The 23,800-nt window shown below is 45.1% G+C and overlaps 1 protein-coding gene across 2 annotated transcripts; it reads right to left on the reverse strand.

Moving 5' to 3' along the window:
- Positions 1 to 210: 210 nt before the first annotated feature.
- On the reverse strand, positions 211 to 3,617 carry LOC125527142 (vetispiradiene synthase 3-like). 2 transcript variants are annotated; one of them, XM_048691706.1, is made up of 7 exons: positions 3,320 to 3,617; positions 3,065 to 3,169; positions 2,785 to 2,965; positions 2,188 to 2,409; positions 1,248 to 1,377; positions 804 to 1,046; positions 211 to 699 (listed from the first exon to the last, which is right to left on the reverse strand). In XM_048691706.1, exons 1-7 carry the CDS (start codon positions 3,576 to 3,578, stop codon positions 409 to 411), a joined length of 1,431 nt encoding a protein of 476 aa, XP_048547663.1. In that variant the 5' UTR covers positions 3,579 to 3,617; the 3' UTR covers positions 211 to 408. The 2 variants fall into 2 exon arrangements, with proteins under 2 accessions (XP_048547663.1, XP_048547662.1); XM_048691705.1 differs by having other exon boundaries at positions 2,785 to 3,169; positions 3,320 to 3,616.
- Positions 3,618 to 23,800: the final 20,183 nt, after the last annotated feature.

The following is a 23,800-nucleotide window of genomic DNA, read 5'->3' on the forward strand; positions in this document are numbered from 1 at the left end:
TTGATCGCCGAGTTACTTTTCGTAATCATGGGCCAAGTTCATTAGCCAGGTCGCGGCAAACTGTAAAAAGCCCCCCCCCCCCCCCGGCAAACCCCTCGAACAAGGCATGTTTAGTGATGATGTATCGTAATTTTATATATCATACACTTTCAAAACGTTCAACACGATGCTCTCCCGAATCCTTGATAGTTGTATTGCAAATATGGTATGTATGAAAAATATATCAGATCACGTAAGAAGATTGTTCTTGTAATATGGAAGCATAAGCGATGAATTGCTTATTCCGCTGTGCGCTTACCTATATACTATCATACCACAATATGAAACCAGCAGTATACACGCAGAGGTGCGATCATTTGTCCTCATGGTGTGACAGCAGTATACATGTAGCTTCAACCTTTATAGTAATCAGTGGTTTACGCAGCTGTTGAGCAGCTTGTCTATGGGGTCTGCTGTCTCCGACGAGTGAGTGTAACCGTCCAGGTTCTTGTACATGCATTCCATGACCCGGGCAAGGTTCACTACACGTGTCAGCACTTCAACAGGCACCGTGGTATTAGTAAGGAACTCCTCGTTGATGCTTCTCCACTGCTCCTCCACGAGGCTGCCTAACGCTTCCTTTGCTTGATCCACGGTCACACCATGCTCTTTGATATAGCAATCAACTGCCGTCGCAACGTTAGACCTCTCCTTCTCACACTGCCAAGTTAGACAAGGTTATCTATCGTGCTAGCTGCCGGCATGCATGGTGGGTCAACTATGCTGTATACGCAAGCATGTCATGTAGGTCGAGGCTGTGTTACCTCATGTCCAGAAATATCGTCCATTAGACGTGACACCATTGCTGCATTCTCAATGATTTTTGGGAACGAGATTGCCCAGTTGAAAACATCGTAGCCTGCATCCATTCCGGTAAACGAAAGGCACGACAATGCCCAGTAGAACGTGCTTATTGCAGTTATCCTGAGATGGTCATGAACAGGTGGAACATACCCTTCTTCTCTCCACACCACCTCTTGCAACATGCATCTGCTCACATGCTTGATCTGAATGCATAGACATCCATAAAAGCGTCATACTACTGATTACTTATCCATATTTGTGTGAACATATATCGGAGTAACATGGCATGATCAAGGGTGCATGCCTTGCATCAAACAATATCAGTGGTGATAGAACCATGAATTAAAACAACAAACATGTCTAGACTGACTGGGTTGAGATTCACAAAAAGGCATACTACTTACAATCTCTTTAGTGCAGGCGATTCCTATGGCTGAAGCTCCGTCCTCAACAAATTGGTCCAGTGTGTTGGCAAGATGTGACATTACGTACCCGTAGCACTTCCCGATGCGTCTGGCATCTTCTTCATCCCATCTAATATGTAGATGTAAACGTTTAACAGCACTTAAGCCATGTTAGGGTGATACAGATGGGACATAAAAACATAAATGTTTTTACCCTTTTTATATATAATTAACATTATTGCATCTTGTCTCAAAGAAAATGAACTTTGTCCAGCTTGTTCAAATATGCAATTATGCTTGGTGACAAGGTAAAAAGGATGCACGTTAGAAGGGAGAAACCACGAAACTACTACTCCCTCCTTCCCAAAATATAAGATGTTACCAGAACCAATATCATGGGTATATCGGTTGTAATAACATCTTTTGTTATTGGAAGTAGGGAGTACTATAATTCGTTTCAATTTGCAAGCCGTTTATCTCTTGCACTGCCCTGGTGGAACTGGAGATAATCGCATGGGTTTTTGCTACGGTACCAGATGTTCTTCCCGGTGGTTCGGTAAACATGTTATCCACTTGTAACCGGAAATTACCGGATGGTATCCTCACGAAATTAAAAAATGATTCAATTTATTCGCTAAATTAGTCAAATTTGTATATAATTCATGCAGAACAGTAGAACTTTTTGATTTACCATTGTAGTGACAATTAGCTTGTCCACGTCCTGTGTGGTTTGGGCCAGGTGAGAAGGGAAGTTCTAAGCTTGATAATTCTACCATTTTTTTCTTAATTAGGCTTAAGCCAGGCATAGGCCTAAGCAAAAGAAGAAGCTTGTGAGATTCCTTTACACAATTTGTCTTTTGCTAACAATTGACCATGCATATGATTATAAAGTTTGACAGTCGTTATACTGGAATTAGAGACAAACCAGGAGCTTAATTACCTTTGTACCGCTTGATTAAACTGACGGAGCTCTTCCAAGGTGCCATAAGAATCAAATGTATCATCAAAAAACGGGAACATCTTAATAAGCTTTGCAAACATCATACGTGCCTTGGCATACTTTGGCTCGTAGAACACTCCAAGGGCCCAAAAATAGCACTCCACCGGTCTTTCTCGAATGTATTCACCCAGCGTGCTGCCAGGATTAAGTTCCTTGTACCACCTTAGTTAGGTAATAAAAATAAGAAAAATTGTTAATAAGTGCATCATCGACATCCTTATCTGTTTTGATAAGTTTTCTGTTTTCCTTGTAAGCACAAGATACTATGGTTGGAGAAAAACTCTTGAATATACACTCCAACTAATTATGTTGTTTACAATTATACATCATGGACTGTATTTTTAGATAATTTTGGCATGCCTTGTTTCCGGATCCACAAAGGAATAAATTCATTGGCCACGCATGCCACGGAGTGCAGAAGGATGGACATCGTTTATTATCTAAAACAAATTACCCTTTCTATTATCATATTTAGTTTTGTTGTTGCAAGGTGTAAATCACATTAAATATGAACTGCAATAAGATATGTTTACTCACAGAGATATGCTCTTGACCTCATCCCGGTGCATCAGCTGCAAGATGTGAAAGTCCAGCTTAGCAAGCTCAAGTATATCTTGGTCACGTTCATCATCCTTCTCGTAGATGGAGATGTAAAGCTTAGCCTCCAGCCTTTTCATTCTACGTTGTGATGGCGTAGCCAGGGCATGCCGTACTCTTCCTAGAACATGATGAGGTAGCTGGTTGGCTTCTGATATGGAACTAAGGCAGCTCGTTGTGAATCTGATAGCATCACTGAGGGAGTCCTCTGCAAGTTTACCGAGGTGGGCTGCCTCGTACAGACTAAGTAGAGTGCTAACGTCAGATCGCACATCATCTTTGAAGTGCTCACCGTTTTCAGCCTTGAAACTCCTCAGTACTTCATCTGTAGTATGTTAATTAGTCAATTAATTTACAACTTTTTGATCATGTAATACTAGTACTTTCCATCAATCAGATAGTACCTAGAATTTCAAAAACATCTAATAGGAGAAAAATTCCAGTTTACTTTAGTGCAGTATGTTAGTAAAATTACCACAGGTAATGTCATAGTGGTGCTGCCTCAACAGTCGGAACCGTAGGGCGACTCCGGCCAAGTCATTCTCATCGATCGATGTGCTGATGAGGACATCCATGAACTTGCGGATCTCGTCCTCAAACTGGTAACCAACACCAAGGCGCTCAATGGCATCCACTGTCTTCATCCCCTTTGATAAATCCTTCTTACTAGATGTACACCTTTCGATCATGGAACACACTGTCTGCACAAGTTCATCCCTCCTCTCCTTGATCATTTTGTGGGACTATTGTTCAAATAAGACAAACAAACAGAAAATATAATGAAGATTAATATGATAAATGCACTCGAGTGGTATGGATGTAACTGAAAACTTGGGGCCTAGTGTTGTTTTGTGTGGAACCAATGGTTTGCAAGTTCACCCTTTTAAACTTAATAGAGTAACCAATATACAAGAGAAAATAACATGGCTGAGTCAGATCACCCTTTTAAACTTAAGAAAAAGGTCATTGTTTGTCAAAAAATCGAACTACTTCGTAACTTAATAGAGAAGGAATCCCTCCATTGATGTGTAGTGCATTCTGTCATACATAAAAGGATAGATACAAGGGGTGAGTTAATAGAATTCGAATATTAGTTCTTAACCCATTATTATTGTTACTACTACTACTACTACTACTACTACTACTACTACTACTACTACTACTACTAATAATAATAATAATTATTATTATTATTATTATTATTGTTATTATTATTATTATTATTATTATTATTATTATATATAAGCAGTTGACTGGTTAGAAAGTACCACAACAATTAGAAACTAGGGGCCATTGATTTGATAGGTCCAACAGACACACACACACCACTAGTAGAAAAAAGGGCTTTGGTCCAGGCCGGGTAAGCCCATTAGTCCCGGTTCAGTCCAGAACCGGGACCAATGGGTGCATTTATCCCGGTTCGTGCGGCTAAGGCATTAGTCCCGGTTCACCTGGGTCCTTTAGTCCTGGTTCATGCCACGAACCGGGACTAAAGGGTGCGATGCCCATTAGTCCCGGTTGGTGCCACCAACCGGGACTAATGGGCTTTGAGGCATTAGTACCGGTTCATGGCACGAGCCAGTACTAAAGGTCCCATTTTCAAACACCCCCCCCCCCCGGACCGCCTTTTCAGTTTTAGAAAAAACAAAAGAAAATGATGGAAATGTCAAAAAAATAAAATAAAATAAGTTTCCCATGTGATATGTGGTCTAGTTGTTGGGAGAATTTACAAATATGAATTTCGACTTTATTTACAAAATCTCTCTAGAATTTGTAAAATGGGCATAACTTTTGCATACGAACTCGGATTAAAAAGTTTTTTATATGAAAAATCATCTACGGCCTGTTTGCAAATTTGTAGAATCCTCAATCCAAAAGGAAAAAAAGTTATGCTCAAATTTCAGTTTTTTTAAATTTTCATTAAATCTGGTCAAACTATGGTCAAACTACTTATTCAAGAAGTATTAGTGTTACTAAATAATTATTCAAGAATATTAGTGTTATTAAATAATTATTTCAGTTTTTTTGAATTTTGGTCAAATCTGGTCAAACTATGGTCAAACTGTGGTCAAACAATGGTCAAACTACTTATTCAAGAAATATTAGTGTTACTAAAAAATTATTGTTTTCTAGAACAATAGTTTCAAACTCAAACAGTGAAATGTGTGACTTCATGCTCAAGCTAAACTCCTGAGGGTTAATAGGATTCACATCTTACTATTGTTAGGAAAACAACGAGTGCAGACTTGGAAACGAGGGAGAATAGAACCCGGAAGTTAAGCGTGCTCAGGCTGGGGGAGTGGGAGGATGGGTGACCGTCCGGGAAGTTAGATGATTTGGAATGATGTGGGGTGATTAGAGATTAAATTGAGCAGTGATGAGGGGTGATTAGAGATTAGAGATTAAAATAATTCAGAAATTTGAAAATAAAAAAAACTTCAAAATAAACTTCAAAAAAAAAATCAGAAAATTTCCTTTAGTACCCTTACCAACCGGGACTAACACACACACACACACACACACACACACACACACACACACACACACACACTAATTGAAAGCCCTAATCGAGGCATCACGTTAATCCTAGAAGTTAAGAAATTCCATCCGTCCGATTAGTTTACAATTTATCTATAGTCGTTGGATGAAATATGAGGCATGCTCCTTGAGCCATGTACATGGGGTGTCTTCTCATCTCAGCCGTACTCATCCCAGCCTCTCCCCTCTTCCCTTGATGAGAAAAAAACAGAAACTATGATCTTCATCTCCCCACGTTTCTCTCGATCAAAAAGAAACAAGGAAAGCACATACCATTCCAGTATGTTCAGTGGTAAACACCAGTATGTTCGATTGCAAGCATTCCAACTTGGAGAATTAATCATCACAAGAGTGCAATGTTTGTTCTCTAGACTTGCCTATACATGTTTGTTGAAAGGTCTAAAATGGAAAGAAAAATCTATGGAGAAAAAAAGGAAAGGGGAAAAGTGTTTTTTATGTCGAATTCATGGATTACAAATATCAGCTGACCTCGATTCAATCAAAAAATGAACCCAGCCCTTCGGGTTTCTAAAGGGCGCGCTGGACAAAGAAGTGCTTGGTTTGAGTCCCCCCTTCCTCATTTTTGCATAAAGCACAACATGTCCACTACCCATGCGCGCATCATGCCTACGTCGTATGTGCAGAATTTGAACTATCAGCAGAAACCGTGGCCGCGCGATACCCATCAGATGCACCTGGGTCTTTCGTGTCGTTTGAATTTAAGATTCCAATAAAAAAACAACAATCTTCAATCTCTATTGGAAACTTACACATAAGCTTATGTTTTAATTGTGCGAACCAGTTTGGCGTTGGATGGTTAGGAGAATAGTGATATCCCAGCCCACTAGAGTTCAAGTCTTAGAGTTGAGATTGGTGTTAACATTTTCCTGGAGTTATGTCAGGCCTTCCGGCGATGTGCGTTTAGTGGGAGGAGACGTTCCCGTCCGCTACGTATACGTCTGTTGCGACTTCGTTAATGTTAACATGATGTGCCAGCTCAGTCATATGGGGGTGCTAATATGGGTAAGGTAATAAGATGTGTGTGTGCGCATTTATAGAGATATGAGTTTATGTGTGTATATATAAGCGCATGCGTCTGTACTATGTTAAAAAAAGCTTCTTTTTCAAATGTAAATGTAAGATACTCGAATGCACGTTTTCGTCGCTATTATAAATGTATTATGAATGGTGAATCTATCTATTACATACTTAAAACAAGAGATAAACGAGCTACTACGTTTACCCACATATGCTAATATTGTTACCACCGTTTGATCAGAATAATAACGGCTGAGGTTTAATAGTTTTTTTAGGGTCGAGGTTTAATAGTTTTTGTGTAACATGATAATATATACATTTCAACATATTGAACTGTCATGTCTATGTGCGTACGCACCTGCATTAGGTAGCAATCACCGGTTGAAAATTGACAGATTAAACAATTATGTGACAATCGTCAAGCATTTACTACCAAACCATGTTATATCTGGCTAAAAAAACATCTGCACTTTTTAGGAAAGAAGTAGCTCTATCTATCCCGTGTCTACATGCACAAAGGGTACTACTACAAGCCTGTTAAAAAATGTACTATGATCCCACCCCATGCACGACTTCTCCTGGACCTTGTAGCGAACACGTTACAGTAGAAGTACTACGTGCGACAAGACCAGTACAAGCAGAAAAAGGTCATCTTCGGCCAGAGCAATATAGAGAGAATTCTTAATCACTATTTAGTTCATATGCAGATACTCCCTTTGTCTCATAATATGATGTCATTACGTCAAATGTAATAATGTAATAACATCTTATATTATGGGACGAAGGGAGTACGTACATTAGATTGGCACACGACTGAAAAAAATAGAGTGAGCTGACCACGTTTTGAAGTATCAGGAGGCCAAGAATATAGTGGTGCATATAATATCAGCCAAATTAGAGAATTGTGGCTAAGAATTATGTAAAATATTCTTAAAAACAATTGAAACGACATTTTTTTCTTCTGTATCTAATTGCATATGAAAATGAATCATGAAATCATGGATGGATTATATTCACTAAATTTGTTCTAACACTGGATATTAATATATGGGTAGGTCAAATATAAATATTTATATATCAGCTTGTATTCCATCAAAAAACAAATACAACGGTTTGTAAATCCATGAGTCTGTGACACCGTGTTGTTAAACTTCCCAAATGTGAACTGTAATATATACAAAAATATTTGGTGATATTGGCATCATGAAAATTACTTCCGTAACATAAAATTTAGAATTATTTACTAATACATGTGGATATAAAAGAAACTTTCAAGTATGCATATTGGAGGCTGTACAAGTCGATGACATGTTTACCTATTTGCAACTAGAGAATACACCACATTTTATTCACCCCCTTCTGATTTATAATAATATTGTAGGGAAAATAATTATGAAAATTACGTAGGGAAAACCAAGCTGAATTAAAAAGCAATAGTAAACAATATATATAGAAAATCTAGCCACGCAAATGCGCGGGTCACCCCGCTAGGTCCTAAGTAAGGCTAGGACAAGGAATGTGAGCAATTAATAAACATTTTTTCCTTCTAGTTTTGTTGCTGAGTGATAACAATTTATAGCATTTTTCCTTCTAATTTAAAGATCTAGGTATATCTACTTATGTGTCATGCACTCACAATATTCTCTCCAGGTGGATGGCATCAGACTAGACGCGTGTTTCATCAAACCAAAAGAGTGTCGGTGCTGGCCGGTCAGGCCATCGAGGGCAAGCAAAAGGATGCTATACCAAAAGCCTCCCAACCTTTTGTGGCAGTGCACAATAATTCTAGGAATTTGTTTTGGCCATAATCGGATATTAACAAACTCCCATCTGCCACATAACCGTGGGCACGGCTCTCGAAAGTTTATACCCTGCAGGGGTGTCCCAACTTAGCCCATCACAAGCTCTCACGGTCAACGAAGGATATTCCTTCTCCCAGAAAGACCCGATCAGTCTCGGAATCCCGGTTATAAGACATTTCGACAATGGTAAAACAAGAACAGCAAAAATAGATATGATATCGAGGGTAATGGTCATCTTGCCTACAAAGTTCTCTGAGTTGTCGAAAGCTTGCTCCTCGTCAGCGTACTCAACAGGTTCCTCGTTCACATACTCGTCTCCTGGATCTACCCAAAGCAATAACACAAGCAACAGAACAACAGTTAACCACATTGCAATGCACAAGCAACATGATGCAAGACATGACATGGAATGCAAGATATGATGTGCAATGCATATGGGTACTCCGGAAGGAAAAGAATGAAAGAGGCATCAACTTATCAAAACAAGTACGCCGATGGAAAGATGAGGTGATTTCGGTCGAAATCGATATAAGGATCACCGGAAACGGATGCACGGTTTGCAAATCACAAGCAATACAAGAATGATGCAATATTGCGATTAACAACATCATAGCACTTAAGATGCAACAAGACTATGCTACATCACTCCAACATAGCAACAAAGCATATGACCAAAAAGTACACATGAAGCTTAACAAAACATGAACACTAAGCTCCTGCTAGTTCTCACTAGAACAAGCTCAAAATATCATGGCAAAAATGCAAATGATATCAGCTTCTAAGACTAAGAAAATACTAAGCATGTCGAAACAGCAGCATATAGCACTGTTTAGAGCAAGCAGCCAACATGCTACAAGAACATAACATGGCAAACAAAGGCATGGCATGCTAGTACTAAACACATAGAACAAAACTTCCTTACTGACCTTTAACCAAAGTGGCATGGAACATGATGTGGCACCCATGCAAACATGGCTAGTTATATTAACAGTTTCAGACTTTGCAAGCTCATGCCACTCACCACAAAGAATTTCATGGCATCACAAGGTAACTAACAGTAAGTAGACATATTCAAGAAGCTAATCATAGCAAGAGCAAGTTCATAGGGTACATGTATCACTAGCAAAACACAAGGAAAAACTGAATCTCATGTTAACAATCTACCAGGAGCAATATTTAGCAAAAGTAGAGCATGTTAATGACAAGCTAGTGTACTCCATAATTTCAACCAGATGCATGAATGGATAGAGCATTACAACATCTTCAAAACACTCTTACTGAATTGCCTCAAAATGTGCATGGATCGCATTATGAAGCCTACTTTGCATGCTTGTGCTAGTCACCACATAGATCACAAAAATATAAGAGTTGCACCCCTGTAGAGATGGCATGATGGAGCTCATAAAACATGTATATATCATGCTCATAGGATGCTCACACAAAATGCACTGAAAATGACAAAACATGAAGTTCTGTTAAATTCCAGCAGACAACATCATATAGCACTTTTGCAATAAGGATTTAGACATCAATATTAATAGTAACATGCATGAAAATGACACTAACATGAAGAGCATAACGAAACGAACATTTTAACATATCATATGCATGATTCGGAGCAACGTGCAACAAGATGTGGCATGACAAAGCAGGCATAAAAATAATAGGGATTGAGGACAGAAGAAATCGAGAGGTCAACCTAGGGTTCGCACGGAAGTCATTGCGGCGGTGGATCTCGCCGGATCTGAGGCGACGGCGGCCGGAGGTGGGGGTGCTCGCCGGAGAGGGCCGGCTGCACTCTCCACTTTCAGGGCATCCGGTCCCTGCGGCTGGACGAAACAAGCGGTCTTTCGGACCGGCTCATGGCCCGCTCGGTCCAGGCCGGCTCGGTCCGACCCGGTAAAAAAAATCCGATCCGAGCTGCAGATTTGGGCCCGAAAGTTTGTCGGTCCGATCCGGTCCACCGCGGGGCATCGTCGTCCGCGCAGCCACTGGACTCTCCGGCCCCAGAAACCTTGTCCATTGGGTGCGCCTTACTTGGATTCATCGTCTCAGACAAAGAAATCGATATGGGAGGTCCTACATCGCCACATCGGTCATCATCACTTTCATCTCAGTCCATCGGCCATCGTGCCAGATTCGTCCTCGTTGCGCAGCCATTGGTGATCTTCTTCGTTTCTCTAGCTTCCTCTCGTTCTTCTAAAGCTTGCGGACATCTCACTGATGAGCTGTGCTTCCCCTAGCGCCGCATCCCCGACTAGCAGCCGCCACCTACGTCAATATGACAAGTGATCTATGAGTACGACCTATGAGTATTTTGAGCTTAAACGATGAGTACGACCTGAGCATTTTGAGCATTTTGAGCTTAAACGATGAGTACGACCTATGACAAGTGATCTCACTTGACTCCTAAGTCAATATACTCTAACATAGGTGACTTTGTCACCGCCCAACTCTAGACGAAGTTCTCTTGTGTTATTTTCTGTGTTCTTGCATTTGTCTCATGCATATTTGTTTCCCCTTTCAAAAAAAACTTCATCTAGATCTTTTAGTTTATTTTCTTTGTTCCTTTTTCTGCATCCAATTCATTGCAAATCTTTGTGAGATCTTATTTGTCTAGTGAGCTGAGGTGACAAGTGTTTTTCTTTGTGATGAACTCGGTTCCACCGGTTTCATGTTTCCGGTCTAGCCGAAGATTTTCAGAGCAACCGAAGCATAAAACTCGGTGACACCGATTTCACTACAGGAAAAACATTTTGCCATTTATTCCTGCTTTATTCTTGATCCAGCTCCACTCAATGAATCTTGTCCTCTGCAAGCATCGCAATTACCTTAATGCTTTGTACTGTGATTCAAGGACCGAACCCATTCACAACACATTCTAGAAGACCCTTCTTAGAAATTGATGTCAAAGGGGGAGAGAGAGATGACATCAAAGATTAATAATATCTCTAGGGGGAGAGATCTCTAAGGGGAGGGAATACTTCAGGAAAGAGTAATCTTCAAGGATCCCAGATGCTTGATGTTCAAGAGGAGAGATGCCACATGTCTTCTTGGGGAAAGACATGTTCATATGTGCTTATTTGCATTAGCTCTGTTCATTTGTTTCTTTGAGCTCTGTTTTTCTGTTCCCTATCTTCTCCCAGTATCCCATGCTAGATTCAGGGGGAGCAAGACATCCAAGGGAAAGAAATTTATTAAATTCATTGCATATCTTTCTCTTTGGGTACATGTCAATATCTATCGTGGTACTCTGTACTCACTCTACATGGCATCTCAGTCTTGGTACTCTTATGGTTTCTTTTGTTTGCTCTAGCTAGTAGGTGCATCTGTATTATCTAACCTTGTTTATGCAGGCTCATCCCATCCTCTTTTGTTTGCTCCAGTGTGTGCTCTGCCTTGTCTCTTGGCTGGTCCTCTCGGTCCGGCCTGAGCATTGCCATGGCCGGTCCGGTCCTTGAAAACAGGACCGCCACTCTTCTTGGTCCATTCCGGCTCGGACCGCCGGCGGCCGGTCCAAACGATAGGTCGGACCTGGACCGGACCGGCCCGGACCGTATCCACCCTGATCCCTGCTCGTACGCCACCAAACACTGCGTAAACTACAAGGGAACGAGCCCCCCCCCCCCCCCCCCCCCCCCCCCCCCCCCGCCGTCGGCCGTGCAGGCAAGCCTAGCGGCGCCGAGTAGTGGCGGCGAGAAGAGGGCGCCCGGAGAACGCGGCCATAAAAAGGGGATCGCAATCCGCCTAGAGGACGACGCGGGTCCTTAGACAAACGGGGTATGTTTAATTGAGGTTTGCATTTCTTTCTTTTGCTCGAGTGGATACAGACAGACTGAATACATACAAGTACTAGTTGATGTCCGATCAGTGCTTACTATCCACCAATATCTCAAGAGATCATAGCAGAGAGAGTTCTCTTGCCACGTGCTGATCATTACACAGCCACAGGTACGCCAACAAGGGAGAGGGAGAGTAGTATGGGTTTCTCTGTACTTCCTATTCTTCTCCTCTGTGGTGCGCAGGTATAATCTTCCATCTAGGCGGGGATGCCCAGCCAATACCCTCTTCAACCGTCACAAGCAGCTCCTGTCTGCGCCTGTCCTTTCTCATCGATACGTGCCGCCATAACCAGCATAGCCCATCTAGTTCGTTTCCCTCCTAACTTTTCCCTATTTCTTTGCGGGCCCACCTGTCAGTGCCACCAACGGCATGTGCAGTACGTCAGGGGAGCTGCTTCCACTAAGTATACATGCAGACCTGGGTCCTGGGTATTCGCCCCTTTGGCTGGCCCCTCCTATGCACCAGGCCCGGCCCTGCACTCCACCACCGCCGCGCCACCCCCGATTTAAAGCATCTCCGTCACTGCCAGTGCCCGCATAGCCTCCGTAGGCATCTTCCAGTCGTCTCCCCGCGAGTCTGATGCTTCCCTGTCGCCGCATGTCTCGACTTTTGCTGAATCGAATCCGCTAGGACACCACGGAGAGGTTGCTGGATTTGGAGAATCTCCGTCGTCGCCGCCGCGCCACACAACCTCTATGACTCCGCCGGCCGTCTCCCCTCGACTCCGAGGCCCAATTCCATGTCGCACGCGCACCGCGGTATTGTAGTAGTTTACTATGTTTAGTTATGTTTTAGGAAATCTGTTTGCTTCAAATGAACTTGATATGCTTGAATTTTCTGTTTGTAATGATGTAGTAGTTCAACTAGTTTTAGATTATTTATTGGAGCACTAGTTTTACATCATCTATTATACATCATCTCTTAGAGCTGACCCTTTTTTGTGATGTAAAAAGCACTTTCCAGTAATGTATATTTTACTCCAACCTCTTTTTGATGATGAAAATTCCATCATCTATAGGAGATAAGGCTGACTAGATCAGCTCTACACGAAGAGCTAGCTCTAACTGAATAGTCTAACATTATAACATACATATGCGTGTGCTGATGTGTACTTCACGTTAAACTCAAACATCATGGTGCGGCAAATCGCGCCTTACTCTTCTATTCCTCGTCTATCAGAGCTAAATTTGAAGGTGGAGAGAAGGGACCATGCCACGGTCACATGCATCTCACAGGAGCCAACCTTAAGCGTTCCCCGACTTCTACCTGCTTTTTGGGGTGTAAAAGCTACGGCATGTCTCCACACATCATTTTCCCTGTTGATACGCATAGCTTTGCTGAAATCTTGAGCTTTGGCTTCTTCACCTTCGCCATCTTTGGTCGACGGAGTTCGACGCAGACAACACGGCGCGATAGCTTGACCACATTGCTACGACCGTCCATCGGTAGTAATTTACCGTCTTCGAACGCAAGCAATGTGACTTTCATGTGATCCATGCTGGCGATGTTGGCGCACTACCGGAATAACCCTATATGCCTACGGCCTTATCTATGCCGACAACTTTTTGTCGGGGCCGTCGGCATACCTCAAGCTACGCCGACAGCCTGGGAAAAGCCGTCGGCATACCTCCATCTATGCCTACGGCAGCCGTAGGCATAGTTAGGTCGTCGGCATATATCGATCTATGCCTACGGTAGCCGCAGGCATAGTTAGGCCGTCGGCATAGATGTGGTCCGGGTGGCTCAGGGACCAACGGCGGGCTGACGCCGTCAAATCTATGCCGACGGCCCTGACGGCGGCCGTCGGCATAGATATTATCTGTATTTTTTTATTAGGAGCTGCCACATGGCAGAGCTATGCCGACGGCAAGGCCGTAGGCATAGCCCCGCCACGTGGCGCCTGGCCGAGAACTCTGCCTACGGATATTATTTGTTTTTATTTTAAATTATTTTTATTTTTAAGTTAAAATTTGTTTAATTTAAATCTAACTTATCTAAACTTAAACATACACAAATTATACATCGATTTAGGGTAGAATTTTCCATAGATTATGAATATCCAGTTTGTTTTTGTTTTTGAGTATGTTAGAAATGTGGCCTCCTATACTTTTGCATATATGTCCTTATGCTTTGTTAAAATCATAAGTAATTGATACTTGGATCGATTTTGACAAATTTTATATGGGTTTTATCAGAATCTTGAAAAGATTCTGTGCTATACTATGTTTCAAATTTGAACAAACTTAAATCATGTTTGCTTCAGATTTACAGAAAACACCCTTTTGTTTTGACCTTTTTGTATATTTGTCATTTCTTGCCCAAACGAGACAAATTTTATATCTACATCCATCAGATTGTTTCAAGGATTGTCGTTCATGAGGAAACGGCCATGTCGGGTTGACACAAAAGGAATCTTATGGTGTGTTTGGCCCAGACCTTGTACTCAAGTGTTCCTATGGGCCGACCTATCACAACCAGGTGAAAACGTCCATTGGTCAAAGCTCGTCCGGTGAAAGTCAAAGGCATAGATTTCCGGGTCAACTTGTCCAGGGTTAGGCCGACCGGGGGCCTTCGGGGGAGGGGTAGCAATGCCACCAGAGCATCGCGCCGAGTCCTCATACATGTCGAAAGGTGTGGTTCCATGTCTAAAGAGGCAATACGTGGCTCCGGTGTGAGGTTCGACCTCATGAACGACGATGAAATCGAAGTAATCCTTCTGCGGCTTTGGCGTTGCATGAATATTCCTGAACACTTGGAGCGTAATCAATTCATGACATTTTTACACAGTGCAGACACATATGATATAATATGCATGGCAATTTCTTATATTTTTGTAAGATGCAGGAGTATGTGAAAAAAAATTCCCCCACCACTGATTGTTTCCGCGTGTCTACAAGTGTGGTCGGGGGCCTTTGGGGGCTAGCTATGCCACCAAATCTTGCACCAGGTCCTCTTACATGTCTGGAAATGTGTTGTCAGGTGCAAACAAACGACATTTGGCTCCCGGAGTGTGACCCCTTCACGGAAGGCGCTGCCGCCGGCACTTGGAGGGGGGAAATGGCCGCATCGGGTCAATATGAGGGGGGTCCGCTAGTCGGTTGGGCCCAAACCTTGTTCTGAAATGTTCCTATGGGCTGACCTATCACAACCAGGTGGAAAAGTACGTTGGTCAAAGGCCGTCCGGTAAAAGTCAAAGGCCTAGATCTTCGGGTCAATCGGGCTAGGATTAGGCCGGTCGGGGGCCTTGGGGGTAGCAATGGTACCAAACTCGCATTGTGTCTTAATATATGTATACAAGTGCGATGGAGGGTTGAAATAGCAAACGGAGCAACGGGCGGCGCACTTCCTTCACAAAACTGGGCACACTCTCTCTCGATAGCTAGATACTACCTCGGAAATGGTGCAGTTACAAGAGGCCTTCGGTTAGGCTTATGCGAAATGCGCTCAAACTTCTACCACAACCTACAAGGGCCACATGACGCCATCGTGCTAGGTCTCGAGAATTTCCGGCATCGTATGATTTCCCGTGGATTTTAACAGCTAGATCCAGCATGTCGCTGAGGCACATTCACCCTTCGGTGGTGGGGCCTGCCCCTCCTTTGGTTGCACTAGGCCTACACATACCGCAAGGACATCATATATGATTTGACAAACCACTTCTGGACATCATTTCAGGTGGTCGCCATGCAGATCTGTAACTTCCTGCATTGAAACCCTACGGATGCAATAAATGTCTCAAATATTGCAGGCGGCCCCGGAAAATGCCATGTCCTGCCATGTGTCATGTGATGGCCCCATTTGAGATCATGAGAACTTTCGAGGTCAACGGAGAAACGGGCAACACACTTCCTTCACAAATCAGACAAGTTCTCTCTCGATAGCCATATACTACCTCGGAGATCTTGTAGTTTACAAGCGGCCTACGGCCAGGCTTCTACGAAACGCGCTCAAACTTTTACCACACCCTACAAGGGCCATATGATGACACCGTGTCAGGTCCCGAGGATTTCCAGCATCATATGATTTCCCGTGGATTTTAACGGCCAGATCCGGCATGCCGCCAAGGTACATTCGCGCCCGGGTGGTGGGTCCTGCCCGTCCTTTGGTTGCACTAGGCCTACACGTACCGTGAATACATCATATATGGTTTTACAAACCACTCTTGGACATCATTTCAGGTGCTCGCAGTTTACCAGCGGTCTCCGGTCAGGCTTCTCCCAAACGCGCTGAAACTTTACCACACCCTACCGTGGCGGGCTCGGCCCGGTCGGGAAGCATGGGAAGGAGCGAGCCGTTTATACCAATTCCCTTCTCCAAAATTGTTAAGTGTTTACTCGGAATAAGAGGAGAAAATACAATTGCAATAGCTTAAATCTCATTGGTGGAACCAATTGTGGCATGGATTGATGACATGGCTCACATCTATCCATCCATCTCTCCACACCACATGCCACATCCATCCATCTAAAGAAAAGGAGGAAAAAAAGAAAAACGAAAACAAGACAGAAACCCACCGCACGCCTCTCCCTCTCCCTCTCTCGCTTGTCTCTTCCTCCTCCGGACCTGCTCCCTCCCCCACCCACGAAACCCTCGCCGCCGCTGCCTACGCCGCTCGATTCCGGCATGTTCCGGCGGCCCTCGCCGGCGCGCAACACAGATCCGTGCTCCCCTGCCGCCGCTCTTCCCTTCCCTTCGGCCAGATCCGCCTCTCGCCGCCCCAAGAGCTCTCCCACGACCCCTCCCCATGGCTAGGGTTTCGAGGGTGGCATCCCCTCCAACTCCGGCGTGTCGCTGGCAACTCTGCTCCGCCCTCTCCGACGCCCACCGCAAGTCGCACGGGCGGCTCCGCCTCGTGGTCGGTGCTCCTGCACCCGGTGGCTGCGGGGCGGACGCACGCGGCGGGTAAACTCCGGCAAGACGGCGGCCCCCTCCACGGCGTGACAGCGGTGCATTGCATCGGGTAAAGCACCCCCATGGTGAGCCCCTCTGCACTCCTCTGTTCCGCCCTTTTCCTTGTATAATGATGCTTCACTTCCGCCTAGCTAGCTAAAAGAAACGTGTGTTTGTTTATGTATGCTATGACAAATCACGTACGTGTATGCTAGCTAAAAGAAGCAACCAAACTAGTAGCTTAATTGATATACAGGAAACTAGCTAGATGTGCGTCTCTAACAATGTATTCATCAGGCCGCTCTCAGGTATCGTTTGAGTGCGCCAATTAGTTCGGCCAGCCTCTATGATTTATTCTGATAGTTGCTGGAGTGCTTCTATTTGTGAAAATTTCGACGCAACAAAAAAAATGTTAATCAGTCTGCTCTCTCAAAGTCAAGTTTGGGCTGCTGCATATGAATGGATTTTTTTTCTCAGTTTGGGAGCTAGGTACTGGTGGAGTTGGTATATCCATAGATAGCATACACTTGCGCATTTTTTTGAGTTCTTCTGTTGCAAATGAAAACAACCATCATGGATCTCCTCTGTTTTCAAGCAGCTTGCTTCTCCATGTATGTCTTATGCAGCATATTCGCAGGAGGGAGGGACGTCCATGGATTGGACTGCAAGGATTGGATGCAAACGAATGCACAGGAGGAGGAGAGATGCAAGCCATGCCATCACCTGAAGGTCCCTGCCGTGAACCCCTTCCCCTTCACGTGTATAATCATGCTCAACATATGATTTTTTTAATCTTCAATTCAGCCTAGCTAGCTGTTGTAGTACTTGCTTGTCTCCTTCCAAATGTTGCCCCAGTCCGTTGAGTTTCTTATTGCTCCAGGTAGTACTGCTATTTTTCTGCTCTGCAATTTGACATGCATGGTTCCAGGCTCTCAGTCTACCACTTTTGTTGCTGTGATGTCGAGCTCTGCTTTCTTTTTTATCACGAGTTGCAAAATTAGTAGGAAGTACACTTTTGTTAACTTGTTGGCTGAACCAATGGAACTACTGTTATTGATTTGTCGCTCAACTAGTTCTCCAATGATTGGATCGAATGATGGCATGACCCTACTGTTATCATTGCAATTATCTTGGTCTTATAGATGTTATTGTTCCTGTCATATATCACATGCTACTTTCTTTATTAGTTGGCTGCTGGTTCTATTTGTTCATATGTATAAGTGCTAATGTTTCTTTGTTATCTTATAAAGGATATAGTCCTTCATTTGTATATAGTTGTAACTCTCTTATTGATCAACATATACTGATTCATCTCTTTACTGCAATTACTCTGTAGTTCATGATTTGCTCCCGTAGTGGTATAAAATAATAGTTTCTCTTTCAAGCTGGTATTGTGTTTGATATATACTAGTCTTTATCTAAATACCATGTATTGGTATTTCTTGTATGGTTTAGTACATCATCTACTGGTGGTTTAGTTGTATATTGTACAGGACATAGTCCTGATGGTTGCATGTAGTGATAATTCTTTCTTTGCATTAACTATTTCGTATGTTTCAGATGATTTAGATGCATGCTTATACTCCTATCTATACCAGGTGCATGTGTTGTGCTTGTGTACCTATATACAGAATAGTACCCATGTGTAAGTGGATGTATGTGTTCTACTTACAGCAGACGTTTAGTAAATGTGCTATCAATGGCCTATTTCTTCGTGCAGGTTATGGACTATATCTTTCCTTGCTAATTCCCTCTCTCTTAAATCTGATTTGAACAGATGCTACACTGGTCTCTTCACTTTCTTTCTTTCTCTCCTACTCTCACTGATAAGAACAGGTGCTCCTTAATCTCGCCATGCCAATGATGGTGTCCTAAGGCTCTCATCGGTACTTAACAACAGATGCTGCACTACTTGATCCAATGATGCAATAGTCCTAGCACTACTAGGCGGCCTGAGGACAATCCCTACTTCAAACCCTACCTCTGGGCTAGTTGATTAGTAGTGGGTTAGTTGGATTTCATCTGATAACTAACCCAAGCTTAATTGCGGGATCCCCTAATCATGGAGTTAGTGCTAGTTTGAGTTGATCTTTGGGTTTGGCTTTGATCTATACTTTGCTGGCTCTACTTCTGTCTTGGGTTATTGGCTCCATTTATGCAGTGTTGGCTCTCTTCTACTGTTTTTTTGACCAACTTAATCTGATTGGGGTTAGACTAATGTTTCCAAACTCCTAAGTGCTAGCTCCTACAACAAAGGCATTTTGCTAAGGGGAATGCTACATTTAAACCTTGATCAAGTTTTTCCTGTTTGTTGTTTCTTGTTTTGCAGGTTGATGAACTGGAAGAAAGAAGCAGAAGATGAAGAACTAGATAGTTTAGTATAGGTTTAGTGTAGGACTTTTTCTTTCTTCTTTTATTTCTTTTTCCTCTAAGTGTAATAACTTAATGCTTGTAATTGACATTTATATTAATAAAGTCTATTGTTTATTATTCAGACCAAATAATTGTAGTGTTCCATATATTGTGAATATAGTTTCTTTTATTCACTTTTTGCAATATAACTTGTATTATTTATTCATCAATATAGGTTTGCATATATGCCTATAGCAAAGCCGTCAGCATAAATGCCATGTGGTAGCTCCTAGCCGAGGACTATGCCTACGGCAAAGCCGTAGGCATAGTACTCAGCCAGGAGCAACCTTGAGCTGCCACGTGGCAGGACTATGCCGACGGCAAAGCCGTAGGCATAGTTTCGGTACGTGGCAGCTCCAGGTTGGTTGGACTTAGTGACGGCGCCGTCAGCTGCCGTCTCGTCCTTTTTTTGCCGACGGTGACACTATGCCGACGGCTGTACGGAAGCCGTCGGCATAGCTGCCTATGCCGACGGCTTTAGTATGCCGACGGTCTGACAAGAGTACGCTGACGCATTCTATGCCGACGGGGATATGCCGACGGAAGCCGTAGGCATAGGCCTATGCCGACGGCATTGTGGTCTATGCCGACGGCCTTGGGCCGTAGGCATAGCTGCTGATTCCGGTAGTGGCGGTGAAAACTCCTCGAAAGCCACGTGGCCAATCCCCATGAATGACTTCCACACTGACCGTGGCCTCCACAGAGTTGACGATGTGGGCGAATGCGAGCTCTAGCGTGCTGAGCTTGCTGGTGGATCCTTCATGGTACATCATGTACGAGCTAGATGCGCCTTGGTTTCTGTAGCAGAGTGCTAGAGAGCTTAAATCTTTGTCCTCGGATTGAACGACACCTTTCACCTTGAGATCAACCTCGACGTACGTAGGATCGACTGATAGCAAAACAGCTCGAGTGGGGCCTGTTAGTGCAAGATACGGATCCTGCATGCAAGCGCAGGACATATATATAAGGTTAGCCGAGCATTCAGTAGGCCAAATAGTATCATCGCAGAAGGAAGTAGCCACAAACCTGCTCCGTGATTCTTTGGCAGTTGTCTCTTTGGCGATGGAAGATGATATTACGGTTGTGATCCACCATGTCGCTGGCCGCGACCGTGCCATACACGTCAAGTGGCCACTGTAGGCCCCCTGTTATTGCCTCGACTTTGATCCAAAAGATCTGCAGAGTATCTTGTTCGTGGACGTAGGCGTCGTGGCTACCATCGGTGAAACACGTGGGAGGGATAGACGCTGGAAACGATGATCACAGTGCATGTAACGTGGTCAGCGATTGGAGAGATTGATTAAAATTGCGGCAGAGAAGAACCAGTAAAGCAGTAAAGATAGAATTAAGGGCTGTGTGCATGGATTGATCCGTGTGATTTTCAAAAAATGTTAAGGTAGCAATAAGGAGAGGCGTGAAACGATCCAAGGCTGCATGCATGCCGGCTTACTCGTGTCCTCGTAGGAGCCGCATTTCTTGGCGAACATGTCGTTCCAGAAAACACGGTAGAGACGAGCTTCGTGGGCGTTCACATCGGTGGGGGACTCCTCGGGCTCCGTCTCCATCTCCTTTTGCCGGCGAGCCAAGCATGCCTCCTCGCCACACCTCTCCGCCGGCGTCTCCGCCATGGTCCAACGTCACTTACCGATCTAGCTAAGGTAAGGCAGCCTCGGTCCTCGATCGATCTCCTCTGGGTTGCAATATATATACCGAGCCCGTGATTGTATTTGGGCACAAACTTAATCAGAGTCGGCATCCGACGACAACGAGGCCTACGTGGGTGCCGGCCGCCCACGTGGTTTCCTTCGCTAGCTATTACTGGATCGGCTCATACATGTCTCTCTCTATTACATTTTTTTTATTTTTTCTCTTTTTATATTGGAAAATGTTTGTTTTAAGGCCAATGCTACAAATCAGCCGGCTGATAACAAACAAACATAAGCCTCCTCCCCAGCCGTTAGATTAGCCGATGCGTAGCCGTTAGATCAGGTCAACGCAGAAATAGCACGCAACGACTCGCGCCTCCTCTGCACTGAGCACAACCATGGTGTCTCGCCATCAATCCCACCTCGCACCTGCGTCGATGACCTTGCAGCACTGGAGCCACCGGACAGAGCTCCACGGATCAATACTGGGAGTCGACGGAAAACAAAAGCTTCAACGCAACACCAACGACCCCCGGCGAAGCTCCACTATAGACCCATGGCTGCACCGTGGTGTGAAAAAAAGCTCTGACGCAGCACCATCGTTGTCCCTGACGAAGTTCCGTTGCAGCCCCGGCCACGCTCCATTGCAGCCGCGGCGAAGCTCCATTGCAGCCACCGGCATGCGGCGTTCCGGCGAAGCTCCATTGGAGCCTGGCCACGCTCCATTGCAGCCACCGGCGCGTGGCGTTCCGGCGAAGCTCCATTGGAGCCCCAGCCCCGCTCCATTGCAGCCGCAGCGAAGCTCTATTGAAGCCACGACAAAGCTTCATTGCAGCCCCCGGCGCGCGGTATTCCGGCGAAGCTCCATTGGAGCACCGGCCCCGCTCAATTGCAACCGCAGCGAAGCTCCGTTGCAGCCACGGTGGAGCTCCATAGTAGCCGGACGCGCTCCATTGCAGCCCCTGGCGTGCTCCATTGAAACGCAGCCGACGGTGGCGGATCTGCGACGCACGACGACCGCGTCTATTGCGCCGGCGTGTTGTACTGCAGCTCTCCCCATCTGCCGAGATCTGCGTGGTAGCAACCCCTGCCTCCGACAAGAACCACCGGTTGCAGCACTCCTATTCGGCAACACCGGTCATGGCGGGAGCTCGTTGTTGTGCAGCTCTCTCTCTCTCTCTCTCTCTGCTTGCAGTAATGGCAGAGATCCTCCATGGATTGCAGCTGTGGCGAGAATCGGAGGGCATGGCTAGCGGCGGTGGCGCGTGAGCCCTGCACGCCTTGAAGAGGGGGTGAAATGGAGGGGCGGTGGAGAGAAAGAAAGAGCTGAGGGGATTAGATCGGGAGGAAGAGGAAAGTGGGAACGAGAGGATTTGGGAGAGATAAGGGAAGGGGAGCGAGGCTGGACACGTGGCGTGCACGAGAGGAGGTTTACGCAACTGAGAAATCAGCCGGTTTAGAAATAACGTTTTTCTTGTTTTAAACCGGATGATAATAGCGAGACACAAGCCGCTTCCAGCGATTGACACGCATCCCTGGCTGGCCCACGCACCGCTCCCATCTGTACCTTATCCCACGCAGGGAAGCCACAGCCACGCAATTTTCTCGCGCTCGCGTCGTCTTCCTCATTCAGATCCCTCTCTCTCTCTCTCTCTCACTCTCTCTCTCTCTCCTGTCGCCACTACCATGGCCGCGCTTTGCTCTACTCCATCCCTAGAGTTCCCCTATCTTCCTTCCCTTTCTCACCCCTGGGGCAATGGAGTGTTGCTGTTGCACATGGCACCGCTTGGCTACGACTGGAGCTGCCATGAATGGATGGGAGCCTCGACACGCAACCCCCGCCTGCCATGGCCGTCGAAGCTACTGCTGTTGCGATGAGGAGCATCTGCACATGGTCGTCGGAGCTTCGTTTTAAGCAGCGTGCGTGGCTCCCTGAGCTGCAATGAAGTGCGTGCCGGCTGCGACGGTGACCGCGGAGAGTTTCCCACGGGGCCGGCGCTGCAACTCCGGCGATGTGGATTTGAAGCTGTTGGGAGCACGCCGAAGTTGAAATGGAGCAACGCCAGGCCGCCGGAAGCATAGTCGGGGCTGCAATGAAGCTTTGCCGGAGTTGTAATGGAGATCCGCCGGACGCGGTCGGTGCTGCGTTGGAGCTCTAATGGAACTTCGTCGGACGTCGTCGGTGCTGCATTGGAGCTCCACCAGAGCTGCAATGGAGCTTTTCGGGACGCCTGGCCATTGGTGCTCCGGTTGAGCTGTGGTCGCGCTCGTACTATGCTGCAGTGGAGCTTAGTCGAGGAAAGCAGCGCTGCATTGAAGCTGGTAGCGCTGCTGCCGTGGCGTGCTGCATCGAAGGACCACCAGCGCGCTGATCCGACAATTGTCCAGGCGAATGATTTCACCGGGAAATCATCCGACTGATTTGTAGTAGCCACCTTTTATTTTGTTCTTAAGTTTTGTTTTTATTTTATTCAAGTTCATGAACGTTTTCAAGCAGACGAACATTTTCAAATTCTGGAACTTTTTCAAATTCACGACATTTAGTAGTACGTAGCAGCTCCTGCTCCGCCACTGGTTGTCTCGTGGCACGGACATACCTCAAGTCCTCAACACCTGCCCCTTCCTCCATGGCCTGCTCGCCGGCATCTCCATGTTAAGGTCCATAATGTGGGCAACGACGAGATCGTCGACATCGTTTACGTCAAGGCCTCTGTGAGACCTTTTGGAGAGTAACTAGTTAACGAGCGCTCCTTTGGAACCCTCGTAACGATCAGGGCCACTTCGCGC

This window comes from Triticum urartu, unplaced genomic scaffold (genome assembly GCF_003073215.2).
Source record: "Triticum urartu cultivar G1812 unplaced genomic scaffold, Tu2.1 TuUngrouped_contig_30, whole genome shotgun sequence".
NCBI lineage: Eukaryota > Viridiplantae > Streptophyta > Magnoliopsida > Poales > Poaceae > Triticum > Triticum urartu.

What these genes read in the sequence shown, in the direction of transcription:
- LOC125527142 (XM_048691705.1), bottom strand. Translation starts at nt 3,578, where the DNA reads ATGATCAAGGAGAGGAGGGATGAACTTGTGCAGACAGTGTGTTCCATG. An exon ending in GAGGTCAAGAGCATATCTCT is followed by an intron (nt 2,410 to 2,784) that starts GTGAGTAAACAT and finishes TACCTAACTAAG; the next exon opens with GTGGTACAAGGAACTTAATC. An exon ending in ACGATATTTCTGGACATGAG is followed by an intron (nt 700 to 803) that starts GTAACACAGCCT and finishes CTAACTTGGCAG; the next exon opens with TGTGAGAAGGAGAGGTCTAA.